At 42.6% G+C, this 14758-nt stretch overlaps 1 protein-coding gene across 1 annotated transcript in view; it reads right to left on the minus strand.

Moving 5' to 3' along the window:
- The window catches only part of LOC145404074 (uncharacterized), a 96952-nt gene extending 85685 nt beyond the window's left edge, over positions 1-11267 (minus strand). Inside the window, exon 1 of the mRNA XM_080275677.1 lies at positions 11066-11267. Coding sequence (XP_080131803.1) covers positions 11066-11267 — 202 coding nt within the window. The remainder of the gene's footprint in view (positions 1-11065) is intronic.
- Between the last annotated feature and the right edge of the window lie 3491 nt (positions 11268-14758).

Raw genomic sequence — 14758 nt, forward strand, 5'->3', positions numbered from 1 at the left:
GACCTCGTACTGAAGGGGTGAGTCTCCATTAATCCCTTCAACACTGAGACAACTTTATCTACCTATTTATTTATTCTCTCTCTCTCTCTCTTGGTGATTCTGAGTGCCATGTAGCTCCAGCATAATCGGTGTCACTAACATGCAATTTTGTGTGTGTGTGTGTGTGTGTGTGTGTGTGTGTGTGTGTGTGTGTGTGTGTGTGTGTGTGAAATTTACCTCCCGGTTAATTACTTTTCCAACATAACTTTTCTTTCTTCATCCCGTGTCATGCGCAAGGCAGAAGGTCTCGCGAGTCACTAACGGAATAATTAACATATAGTTTTTTTAATATATATCTAATCGAGAGTTGTAATTAAATTCGACGACCGGTGTCAAAAAAAAAAGAAAAAAAAATCAAAATCTGTCAGGGTGTGTAAATGACCGGGACAGTTTTTTGCACCTACTGTTCTTGTCATTTTTACTGATTGGTTGACAGTGAAATGGCGGGGGACAGGGTGACGTGGAGGCGATTTGTTTGTAACCACCCCGTATAAGGGATTAAGGCGTCTGACAATATAGATAGATAGGTTGACATGAGAGTTTGAAAAAATGAATAACTTTGACTTAGAATTTTCCATTATTTATTCAGTTATCGACATGGGAATGAAAAAATGAGTATATACATATTGAATAAGAATTTTTCACTCCTACATTATATAAGAAAATAATACATTGAAAAAATACTGTTCGCCTAACCCCCACCCATCCAGTGACATCATCTGTTTATCCTTGCCATATCCAGACGATTTTCTTCAGCTTAGGAGGGGTTTCTAGGGCTGAAGGGGTTGGTTATGCCTTGATCTAACTCCTCTAGTATTGTTAGGAATATATCTAATTCCCGTGGTTCAAAATGCCTCTCTAACGCTGAATAATAACCACTACATCAATGTTATTAAACTCTTCCACAAACTCCTCTCTCTCTCTCTCTCTCTCTCCACAACCCTCACTTTAATCTTATCTACATAAACTTTCAGACCTTGCCGCACACAGACATTCACATACCTTTCACCAGTGTGTGTGTGTGTGTGTGTGTGTGTGTGTGTGTGTGTGTGTGTGTGTGTGTGTGTGTGTGTGTGTGTGTGTGTGTGTGTGTGTGTGTGTGTGTGTGTGTGTGTGTGTGTGTGTGGTGTATGTATGTGTGTGTGTGTGTGTGTGTGTGTGTGTGTGTGTGTGTGTGTGTGTGTGTGTGTGTGTGTGTCAAACATCAAGAGGCTAACGCTGTGTCATTATTGGGATATCACCAATTTATGATCTGATATCCAAAGAGGTGTCCTTCGTATCTCTCTCTCTCTCTCTCTCTCTCAGGATCATCGGTAATGGCAGCTCCGTCAAGGCAGAGGCTGACTCACACTGCTGCAGCATTTTTACTTATAACCAACCCAAGTACAACATGTTGCTTATCACAATTTTCATGTGACACCTTTATTCATTCCACTACCTACTTACCTATCTATCTATATATTTATCTATCTATCTATAAATCTATATACATACTGTATGTATGTATGTATATCTGGAGAGTTGGGATCCGAGATTAGGCTATTCAATACAGACGTCTGAGGCAAGAAACCAGTTCCTCTCTCCTGGGCAGCAGTAATTCAACACTCGACCATTATCAGTCCTTGGATTTACTCCCTTCTGGACCACATCCGGCTGAAGCGCCTTGACTCACTAGACCACCAGGCATCTATTTGTTGCCTAATGTGTTTACCACCCATTGTACTAAATGATATCAAGGACTACACAACACCCTTTAGCTTGTCACTCAGAGCCACCAGAGGGCAGCACTACATCAAATGAGTGGAAGGTAAGCACCCGTACCTAAAAGAGATACAGTATTGAATAACCATGCAGATATCCACTGAGCAACATGAAATAAGCTGAAGAAGGAGAATAAAATCTGGACCACGTAAAGGGAAATGGTCTATGGTAACGTAGGGATTGGCAACGGCTCTAACTAACCCCTCCACGTCAAGTATACCCTTCCTGATCTGAATTAAATCATTTGAAGATGGCGTAAATAACAAAAAATATGTACGTCCTTTGTCTGAGGTAACGAGGGTACAAATAGTCTTGTTCCACTCCATGGGTACAATTCCATCCATCCATGCTTTCTGATATAATATGGTACAGTCACAGTCTTTCTCCACTCTACTGAACAACTCCACTCATCCACTCCACTGAACAACTCCAGATCCACCCCACTGGTACAACCCCACTCACCCACTCCACTCCTCGCTCCTCTGGTACAACTCCACCCATCCACTCCACTGAATAACTCCAGATCCACTCCACTGGCACAACTCCACTCACCCACTCCACTGGTACAACTCCTCACATCCACCCCAATGGTACAGTTCCACTCATCCACTCCACTGAACAACTCCAGATCCACCCCACTGGTACAACCCCACTCACCCACTCCACTCCTCGCTCCTCTGGTACAACTCCACCCATCCACTCCACTGAACAACTCCAGATCCATTCCACTGGTACAACTCCACTAATCCACTCCACTGAACAACTCCAGATCCACTCCACTGGTACAATTTCACTCACCCACTCCACTCCTCGCTCCACTTGTACCACTGCACTTTTCCTGACTCTTCTGGCTAATTTCCCTGCAGCAGTTGATTGCACTCTCTCCGCCACACGTCAGCATTTGTGCATAATTTTAATCTCGACACCTTCTACCTTCTCATCCTCAGTATTTTGGCATTTGCTATTCCTTCGTGGATAATGATGATGATGATTATTACTATTACTATTATTATTATCATCATCATTATTATTATTATTATTATTATTATTATTATTATCATTGTTGTTGTTATTGTTTTATTATTATTATTATTATCGATCTATCTATATATTGCCAGACGCCTTATTATTATTATTATTATTATTATTATTATTGTTGTTGTTATTGTTGTTAAAAATCACTAACAACGTAGGTCATTAACAATTAACGTTATTCTGAGCTGGGGAAAAAATACTACATTAGTCCATTGTAATGCAATAAAGTAACTGGGCTTCCAAGCTAATGTCATTACACGAGCTCTGTACTGCCTTTATATGATGTTTCCAAGGTAGTAAATAGAGGTTTACTTATGCAGGGAATTTACATCAACACTACAGGCATTGAGGACATGACTGATGGTGCCAAAAGTGGTGAAATGGAGTACAGGTATATTTATCAGTACACCTGCCTGCTATATCTGTCTGTTATATATCCTCATACTGAATCCATGTGGTATGATATATATATTTTTTTCGTTCCTGCCTCCCATAATAAGCAAAAAAAAAATAGTTTTCGTTTTTTTTAATTTTATTTGCTCCCCAATATGAACAAGAACTGAAACTCTCTCTCTCTCTCTCTCTCTCTCTCATATAGCCCACCTCTGCGACGAGTAAGGTAAATAATAAGAAAATAAATACAGACCTACCTGACAATTCTAAAGGTAATATTTCACGATAAAGGTAACCGCTAAACACAAAGGTATCCGCTACACAAAAAAGTAACTGGGAAAAAACAAGAAGGTAACTGCTAAACAAAAAGGTAACCGCTAAAAAAAGGTAACCCGTAAACAAAAAAGTAACCGCTAAAAAACACAAAAAGGTAACCGTGAAATAAAAAAAGGTAACTGCTAAAAAAAAAAAAAGGTAACTGCTAAAAAAAAAAAAAAAAAAAAAAAAGGTAACTGCTAAACAAAAAGGTAACCGCTAAACAAAAAAGTAACTACTACACCAAAAAAAGTAACCGCTAAACAAAAAGGTAACCGCTAAAAAAAGTAACTGCTAAACAAAGAAAGGTAACTGCTAAACAAAAAGGTAACCGCTAAACAGAAAGGTAACCGCTAAATAAAACAAGAAGGTAACCGCTAAACAAAAAGGTAACCGCTAAACAAAAAGGTAACCGCTAAACATAAAGGTAACCCGTAAACAAAAAGGTAACCGCTAAACAACACAAAAAGGTAACCGCTAAACGAAAAAGGTAACCGCAAAAAAGGAGGGACCATGGGTTTACCTTAAAAATCTAAAGGAATTGGTAATCAACTTAAAATATCTCCTTAAGACTCCAATTTTAAGTAGTCTTCTTTCTGTCAGCTACTTTGTGCTGACTATTCCCTTGCACCTCCTCCTAAGCGATTTATTTTTGGATACGTCTGGTTAAAACAATCCTGCACGTTATATATGCAGAGTATTGTGATATTAGAATGATTTATATAACATGGCAGAGGAGAGCAAGGTGTATTAAGGAAAATGAATCACTTACGAAGCGGTGTTAGGGAACTACCGTAAACAATTTCGAAAAGAAGGAATTGGTGGAGTTTGGAGCACGAATTGGACGCTACTCTGATATCTACGAATTTGTGTGTGTGTGTGTGTGTGTGTGTGTGTGTGTGTGTGTGTGTGTGTGTGTGTGTGTGTGTGTGTGTTTTGCATAATTTTTCCCCTCAGATCTGTTATGCATCAAACTGAAAAAATGCTGAACAGTAGGAAATATATTCATCAAAGGTGTGTGTGTGTGTGTGTGTGTGTGTGTGTGTGTGTGTGTGTGTGTGTGTGTGTGTGTGTGTGTGTGTGTGTGTGTGTGTGTGTGTTAAAGTATGATAAGGATATAGGCAAAGACGGTAATTATAAGAGGACAAGATAACAGTCACACAGATAAATAATAACGATAAAGAAAAAGAAAAAGATACAGACATTAAGGAAATCAAGGTAACTTACATAAAGCTAAGAGGTAAGGGTAAGAGATAAAAGAGAGATAAAGGTTAGTTTAAAAAGATAATTTTGAGATAAAGGCTAAGCAGATCAAGGTAAGTGATAAAAAGATAAGAATTAGAGATAAAGGTAAGTGTTAAAAAGATAAAGGTACGAAAATAAGGTAAGAAATAAAGGGATAAAAATAAGGTTAATAAAAAAATAGAAGTAAAAAAATGTAAACAAAGGCGAGTGCTGAGAGAGAGATAAAGATTAGATATAAAAAGATAAAGACAGTGTTAGAAAAATAAAGGTACGATATTAATGTAAGAAATAAAGGGATAAAAATACGGTTACTAAAAAAATTGAAGTGAAAAAATGTAAACAGACGGTAAAAAGGTAGCGTGGTAAAGGTGGATGTTTGGCTCAAGTACATGGAGGGTCGCCTTTAACGCCCCTCCCCTCCCAGTCTGGGCTAAAAATAGATGACAAATGCAGCCCTACCATCCCACCCTCTGTGTAGGCCTAGTTCACGCCCTCCCATGACATCTACCCCACCTCACCCACTCTGACCTACTTTGGTCTGACCTAATTTGACCCCCCTTGCCCTTGCCTTGACCTGATTAGACCTCCCTTGGCCCTAATTTAATCTACCTTGACCTGACCCGACCTAATCTCACCCCTCACTTCACATTTCGCAAAAGAGGATAACTGCAGCAGGCCCGTTGACCCATGCCGGGCAGCTAGTGTGAGAGTGTGACTGACCGAGATAATAAAACATCGATACACTACCTGAATATTAACAGAAACAACGATAAACTAACTGAGACTTAAAAAACAACAGCAATATAGTGAACAAAACGGCAGCTGAATTTTACGCACAACTTCATTCTTGTTGCAGGACACCCCCTGTAACTGAGGGTGGTAAAGTGTCTGACCTGTAACCTCTGTGGACCAGGTGCATTTGCCAGCTGGACCCCGGACGTGCAAGTTTGATTCCAAATCCTCTTGTGACGCCAGAAATGTCATATGCAGGCATCAGGTACACAAACATACCAGCAGTTCCCTCTCCTAACTAAGAAATTGTGATTTTGCAGGAAAGACAAGGAACAGAAAAACCAGTACCTCCCTATGTCTCGTTGGCCTCAAATCAATTCCCTGTCTAAATATGTGATTACTAGAAGGATAAGGAATAAAATGTGCAGAATCTTCCAATATATCTTGTACTGCCTGGAAACCACATTTTCGTTATGGCAGGCAACTGATCATTGGTATGTTGGTGAGTATACGTCCTGGCCCTCTACCACTTTCTAGGCAGTCGTATAAAAAACTGTTTGCTTATGGTTTTACACTGACTCAAACCGGTATCAAATATATCACGACCAAACGAAAGTAAATATTAAGAAAAAAAAAAAAGTAGGCAACGCTACATTGTTGCAACCCTCCATCTGACCAAGCATATAACCCCCACCTCCCTGCACACCTGACCATGCGCATAACTGCCCTCACCCCCTCAATCTTTTCTTTTAAAGGTGGGTGTATGGAGAACGTCTTGAGGACACATAACCTGGGCCTTCAGATTCCTTGCGCAGGTAGCATTGAAATATCTGGAGAAATTTTATATATATATATATATATATACATATATATATATCATTATTTGAACAAAAAATACTTAGGACACAGCATTCTACCTATCAAATGGCACCGCTTCACTAAAAGACACATAACTGAGATTTCATGATTCGATAGTGAATACTTTCTGAGTTCTGACCCGGAAATGAAATCTCTACTCCCAGCCAACCACTCTGCTGCCCAACTCTAAGGATGGACACCTATTGATGCCAGTGATAACAACACCCCCCTCTGACTTTGTCACGTGGAGGGCAAAAATACGATCAAATAAAATAACTGTTAAGAAATCTTGCTCGTCTTACCCTTTGACTCCTGTGAGGGGTTATTCATTTCAAAGATATTCAATCGTACCAGTGACGGGTGAATAATATCTTTGAAATGAAAAAACCCTCACAGGAGTATCTTTGAAATGAAAAAACCCTCACAGGGTAAGACGAGCATGATTTCTTATCAGTTATTTGATTTAATTCAATCGTACTTGTGACGGACTCCCTAAGTGTCAAGTGGGTTGGTGGAGGATTAGTGCCCCTCCCTGTAAAACAAATAACTCAGAGTCCTTGGCCACCCCGTGCGGGATTATGGCGTCTGGCATTGAATGAATGAAAAAAAAAAAAAAAAACTCACGGGATTAACTAAGGCTATATCTAACCCCTCCAATCCTCAAAGCCTCTACAAAGCTCACTAAAATCGCATGGACAGAGCAAGAATAAACTAAAAATTAAGCCACTCGATGTGATGGGTCGAAAACTGATTAAGCTCCTCTACGAATACTTCAAAGTCTTCTTGTGTTTAGAGCTGAATAGAAGATTATTTACTGATATTTTTACTTTGACTCTTACAGCTCCCAAACACTAACAGACGTTTATCTATCAATTTATCTATCTATCTATCTATGATTAAGATCCTCTGTGAATTCCTTACCCTGTTGGTGCCATACTGATAAACGTTCTTGTGCTTTGATTTATGAATTGGATTATTTGCTTAGGCTTTTATCTTCACGCGTTCAGCCATCACACATACACACACACACACACACACACACACACACACACACGAGTCGCTCAACCCTCTGATGATAATGGCAACTCTAGCATTCTACTCCACCTTACGCAAAATGTTATTCAGGTGATACTGAGATAAAGGAGCCCAAAGTCCGTATTCTCGTCAGTCAAGGAAGCTCCCAAACACCTCTTCCTAACCGATTTATCTCTTATTATACGTTACTCTACTCTTATGTGTTGCTTAAATCATTCTAATGTCGCCACACTCTCCATATGTAAGGCACAAAATTGTATCAACCGGCCGGATCAAAAAATAAATCACTGATGAAAAGGTGTTAGGGAGCTTCCTTACAAGATGAGAATACCAGCCCATGTGTTAAACTGGCGCCAATAACCCTCTACGGCTGGGACAACTCTGCTAATCTGTTCTACATTATGCAAGACGATTTTATCCAGCTGTTAGAGTTATAGGATCCTAAATGAAAATAACAGGAAACCATCTGACATCTAAATAAATATGGAGGTTTCTCTATTCAAAAAACAGATTAAGGTCCTTTCTGAATACCTCACTTCGGTCTACGGTCGCGTCCACATCTTATGCTTGCTGACGCGGGCAGTTCTGTATCACTGTAACCCAAAGACGTTCTTGCCCGCAACCGCCTGTGTCCACTGGGGTAACGTGTATGGGTTAGACGGATGCAAAACACCCGCCCACGCCAGCAAGCGTTTGGTGTGGACGCGCGTTAAGGTCGTATTCTCGTCAGTTAAGAAAGTTCCTTAGCACCTCTCCCTTACCGGCTTATTCTGTTTTTAATTATTTACCTTATTTACTTATCTTTTTTTTATTTGTTTATCTTTATTTATTTTACGCGTCCTACGTACCAGACACCTTCTTTATGACACCACTTGGGCACCAACACTCACGTCCACACTGGATACATGCTAAGGCTATCTCGTCCAGGACCTGTGCTCTGGTATTTGGGATGGTATTTTTACAGCATGTCGATGGGTCTTATGGGTGATCAGCAGTGTAATACAATCCCTAAACGGTTCCCTGCGCCAGTCAGAGATCGAACCCGCGTCCATTGAGACAGCAGACCACCCCTCTCACCACTCAGTCACCACGTTAAAGTATTCTTGCAAGTTATTTTTGCCCTCCATGTCCACGTAAAGGGGATCAAACAGCACACAAGAAAATGCTACGTTATACTGTGGCAAATAAATCTATAAACGATGCATTTTGTAGTCTATCCCCGCTACAGCCAGACGATTTTCCTCAGCTACAGCGAGACCTACTGTAACCTTGAGACCATGAAGAGATCTCAACCCCTTCACAAAGACTAAAAATAAATAAATAAATAAAATAAATCGCCTGGAAATAACAATAACATTCAGTATATCACCCCCTTCACAACAAGAAAAGTTCAATAAAATAGTTTGTAGGCAGCAACACGATAGTTTAACCCCTTCACAATGAAGGGTTAAAAAAAATGTATAAAATCATTCCGTGACGCCTGTAATATGTGTCAAATTATTCACTATGACAAACCTACGAACATTTGAATAAAACTGTGTGGCTTGTTGCGAGGAAAAGTGCGTATCAATATGCTGAGAGGGTTAATTCTCTTCATCTCCTTCGGTGCCAAAAGTCTACACGAAGTTTTAAAAATCGTCAACTGATGGCAAGAATAAAACATAAAAATACATCATGGCGGTGGAAAATATATAGAAATACATCATGGCATTAAAAAAAAAAAAAATGAATACATAAATACATCATGCCGGTGAAAGGATGGCTAGATATTACTCTTAACCCCCTGACTACAAGACGCGTCCTCTTCGCTTCATAAACCCGTGTGTGGGTAGCAAACACAAAACAGTGTTGCCGTATTGAAAGCTTTAACATAAAACTGCAAACATCTTCTGCAACTGTCACCGTAATGAAAGGGTTCAATAAAAAACCACCAACACCCTCATGTCCCAATAAATAAATAAATAAAAATAAAAATAAAAATCTAGTACGCCTCACAAAACCTGGTAAACTCTAGGGATTCGTAATGTCATATTTCACTTGATGTTTGCACTCGGCCTTCTTAAAAAATCTATTAAAAAGACTAAATCGCTAAATCGAAAGGATGCGGGTTATGTCTTAGGAAGCTTTATGGGGAGATGTCTTACGATGCTTTATGGGGAGATGACTTAGGATGCTTTATGAAGGAAATGCTGTAGATTGAATTGAATTAGTGGAAAAGTGGAGGAGTGTTACCAAAGTGAAAAGTGTTTGGAAAGGTGAATGAAATAACGAGAGAGAGAGAGAGAGAGAGAGAGAGAGAGAGAGAGAGAGAGAGAGATGAGCGAATCCATTATTGTGTCCAGCATATTGTGGAGATCACAGAGTACGAGAAGCCTTTCCCTTAGATGAGTTAAAATGTCAGAAGGTAGCAAAAATTGCACACACACACACACACACACAAACTCTCATTACTCTCTCTCTCTCTCTCTCTCTCTCTCTTTCACACACACACACACACACACACACACACACAAACTCTCATTACTCTCTCTCTCTCTCTCTCTTTTACACACACACACACACACACACACACACACACAAACTCTCATTACTCTCTCTCTCTCTCTCTCTCTCTCTTTTACACACACACACACACACACACACAAACTCTCATTACTCTCTCTCTCTCTCTCTCTCTTTTACACACACACACACACACACACACACACACACACACTACTTCATTCCATACAAAGACATACAAACACTTCACTGCATATAAAAAACAGTTCATAGCACATACACATCACTTCATTGCACACGCGCACACACATACACCCACCCACCCACACACACACACACACACACACACACACACAAAACACTTAATTGAACACAAACACACACACACACACACACACACACACACACACACACACACACAAAACACTTAATTGAACACAAACACACACACACACACACACACACACACACACACACACACACACACACACACAAACTTAATTGAACACAAACACACACACACACACACACACACACACACACATACACACACACACAACACAGACACACACAAAACACACAACACACACACAAACACAACACTTAACTGAACACACACACACACACACACACACACCAAAACTATTATAACTAAGTCCATTCAAACAGTCCTCCAAGACCACGTACCAAATTTCACTGCACACCCCAAGACACACTATGCGGTGGCCATTACCCCCACTACGGCACCACCCACACAGTGTCATCAGTTTTATTGCAACAGTATTTCACGGTAACACTGTACAAGGGGAGGGAAGGCTCCAGAACACAAGGAAGAATCACTGTTGCCTCACTGTAATACCGCCACACAGACAACCACCACCACTACCACACAGTACACACACCACCACACACCACATCGAACCCCTACAGCACCCTCACCACCCAAAACACAGAAATTCTTTGTACACGTAAGAGGCAGGGCGTTGGTATGGCAGGAGAGTCTTTGTGTTGGCCCTGCATGGCCCAGCATCCCGTGGCTCAACAACAACACCCTGGCCTGGCTCACCCCCACCCTAGCTTTCCGTATGCACCCCGCCCCTGCCCCGTACCTCCCTGTGCCCCAGGCCGTGTTCAGGGCCCGGCAACTGACCTGGTATGACCCTGGGCCCGTTGGCGGTGATGGGCCCGGATCCGTACTTGACCTGGCCGGGGTCAGCGTTGGCGACGACGGCGATGTCCTCGAGGTCGTCTGCGTGCGGCCCTGCGGGGCGGCAGGAGGAGTATCGGACGCGGCCGCCGTCGCTGCTGGGGCGTTTGGTGGAGAGGCCCCACATGCGGCCGCGGCCGGACATGGCGGCGGGTCACGGCGGCACCCAGGGTGGCCCGCCCCTGCGGCTCATCCGGCGGCGGGGCCAGCCCAGCCCCTCCTGCGGCACTCACTCCGCCATGCTGCACCCGCCACACCGACTGACTCCCCCACTGGCACTCTCACTGCACTGGCGGCACTACACTGGCACTGACACTCCCACTGGCACTGCTGGACACACTCCCACCCTCTGACCCTGCTCACTGCCTCCTGGCGGGGTGCTGGCGCGGCGCGGCCCCGGTTCGGGTCCCGGTCATGCCGCAGCCGCCGCCGCCGCCCGTTACCGCAGCCTGGCCAGCTGCCGCCCGTCACTGCGGGCCGGGCGGCGGGCGTGGGCGGCGTGACTGGTGGTGGCGGGGCGGGGCGGGGCGGGGATGGGCGGGTGTGGCGTAGTGTGATGTGGTGTGGTGGTGTGGGCGCGGTGTGGGCGGCAGCAGCTTCACATGCCGGGCCTCCACCCCTCACGGCGCCACCTCCACGACTGACACACACGCACACACACACACACACCGCGCACACACGCACGCACACACACCCCGCCACCACACATTTACTCACACCACACACTCTCACTCACATCACCACGCTCTCACCACACTCCACACTTACACTACTCATGATTTACACTCACATCACTCTTGTCAAATGGTGTAAACAAACTAACGATAATTCTACACACATGCATCAACGTCAGGCTAACAGGCTACACACTTATAATAAAAACACATCAACACCAACGTATATACTTAAATAATAGGCCTACTTAAGACACTGCCTACACATACATACGAACATTGCACTGACACACACATTCTCTCATACAGGCACTTAAACATAAATACACATGCATTCAACTGAACATATCAGTAAATAACAAACACACCTTCATCAGATCATGACTAAGCACACACACACAGACACACACACACACGAAAGTCGACATAAAAACGTACATCTGCTGAATACATACGAACAAAAACACGCACATCAACTACCATACACGAAAACAAACTCGCAAAAAACTAACTCTGAAAAAACAACACATATATACACACAAAAACAAACGCGTACAGAACAAGCAACCAAGCAACAAACACGATGACACGCAAAACATCACGTCCACGTACATATACAACCACAAACAAACATCTAAAATATATACAAAACAGCAAACACTCATAAACAATGTAAAACACTAAATCTCTTACAAACACAAAACAGCAAAACAATAAATACACTGAACGCACACAAACAATACAAAAAACAAACGCGCGGACACACACACACACACACACACACACACACACACACACACACACACACACACTTGAAGCCTAAGCTGTTGCCACTCGGACGATACGCACACAGTCGATCGATGGCACCAGCATCTCTCCTGCCATCTGCCACCACCACTACCACCACTGCCACCACCACTACCACCATACCACCACCACTGCCACCACCGCTACCATCACTGCCATCACCACTGCCACCACCGCCACCACCATTACCACCATACCACCACCACCGCCACCATCACTGCCACCACCACTACCATCACTGTCACCACCACTGCCACCACCACTACCACCACTGCCACCACCGCCACCAATGCCACCACCATTACCATCACTGCCACCATCACTACCACCACTACTACCACCAATGCTATCACCACTACCACCATATCACCACCACTACCACCACTGCCACCATTATTACCACCACTACCACCATCACTACCACTTTTACCACCACCACTACTACCACCAATGCCATCACCACTACCACCACCACTGCCACCAATGCCACCACCACTACCACCAATGTCATCACCACTATCACCAATGTCATCACCATTACCACCACTGTCACCATCATTACCACCACTGCCACCAACACTACCCTCATTGCCATCATCACTACTACCAATGCCACCATCACTTCCACCACAGCCGTTGTACTTTTGACACCATTCCTACCACCACTGCCACCACTGAGTTCACCACTGCCATCATTACCATCACTGCTACCACCACCATTATTACCATCGCTACCACCACTGCCACCAACACTACCATCACTGCTACCATCACTACCACTGGTGATAGTGGTGGTAGTTGTTGTGGGAGCGACGATGATCACCACAACTGTCACCACCACTGCCATCTGCCATTACTTTCACCACAATCACCACCACCTGCCATCTGCCATTACTTTCACCACCACAACCCTACCATCTGCCACCACAACAACAACCACCACCACCACCACCACCACAACTACTACCACCATAAAAACTTCTGTGCAGTTTTTAAGGCTCGTTTCTCATACTTTTCGCCTGGGCTTTTATAATCCAGCCTTGGTTATTAATAAAACATGCAATATAATCCTGCTTTCATATGACAACTGAGGTAAAGAACAATAATGATAAAACGATGCTCAGAAAATGATAATGAAAAACAGGTCAAGCAAATATTAAAAAAAGGTGTAAAGGCGAACAGAAATAATAATGGGAAGAAGAAGAAGAAGAGGAAGAAGAAGGAAAGGAAGAAGAAAAACAAGGAAGAAGAAAAAGAAGAAAACGAAGAAGAAAACGAAGGAGAAGAAGTTGAGGAAGAAGAAAAAATATGAAAATGAATAAAAAAAATAATAATAAGAAGAAAACGAAGAAGAAAGCGAAGGAGGAGGAGGAGGAGGAGGAGGAGGAGGTGGAGGAGGAGGTGGAGGAGGAGGAGGAGGAGGACAAAAGGAAGAAGAAGAAAGAGATGAAAAAGAATAAAAAATAAGAAGAAGAAACCAAGAAGAAGAAGAAGAAGAAAAAGAAGAAGTAGAAGAAGAAAACGAAGAAGAAAGCGAAGGAGAAGAAGAAGAAGTAGAAGAAGAAAACGAAGAAGAAGTAGAAGAAGAAAACGAAGAAGAAAGCGAAGGAGAAGAAGAAGAAGAAGTAGAAGAAGAAAACGAAGAAGAAAGCGAAGGAGAAGAAGAAGTAGAAGAAGAAAACGAAGAAGAAGTAGAAGAAGAAAACGAAGAAGAAGAAGAAGAAGTAGAAGAAGAAAACGAAGGAGAAGAAGAAGAAAGCGAAGGAGAAGAAGAAGAGGAAGAAGAAAAAAACAGATGAAAATGAATAAGAACGAAGGTACTGCAACCAGCCAACAAGTACCGAATATACAATCACCATCATAATCATCAACATCATCAACCTAAAGCAAAACAATAAATACACTGAACGCACACAAAAACTGATGTAGGTGGAGGAGGAGGGAGAAACATCATATCAACATCATTATCATCATCATCAACATCATCATCATCATCAGCATCATCATCATCATCATCATCCTGGTTCTATAGGAGGGAAGGGAGGTGCCAAAAAATACAAACAGAAAAACATACGAGCGGTGAAAGTGACTAGACATCCATTCACTCACCATTCAAGTTATTATCACACACACACACACACACACACACACACAC

Source organism: Coenobita brevimanus, chromosome 62, assembly GCF_032717465.1.
Source record: "Coenobita brevimanus isolate Jiangsu-jjx chromosome 62, ASM3271746v2, whole genome shotgun sequence".
Taxonomy (NCBI): Eukaryota; Metazoa; Arthropoda; class Malacostraca; order Decapoda; family Coenobitidae; genus Coenobita; species Coenobita brevimanus.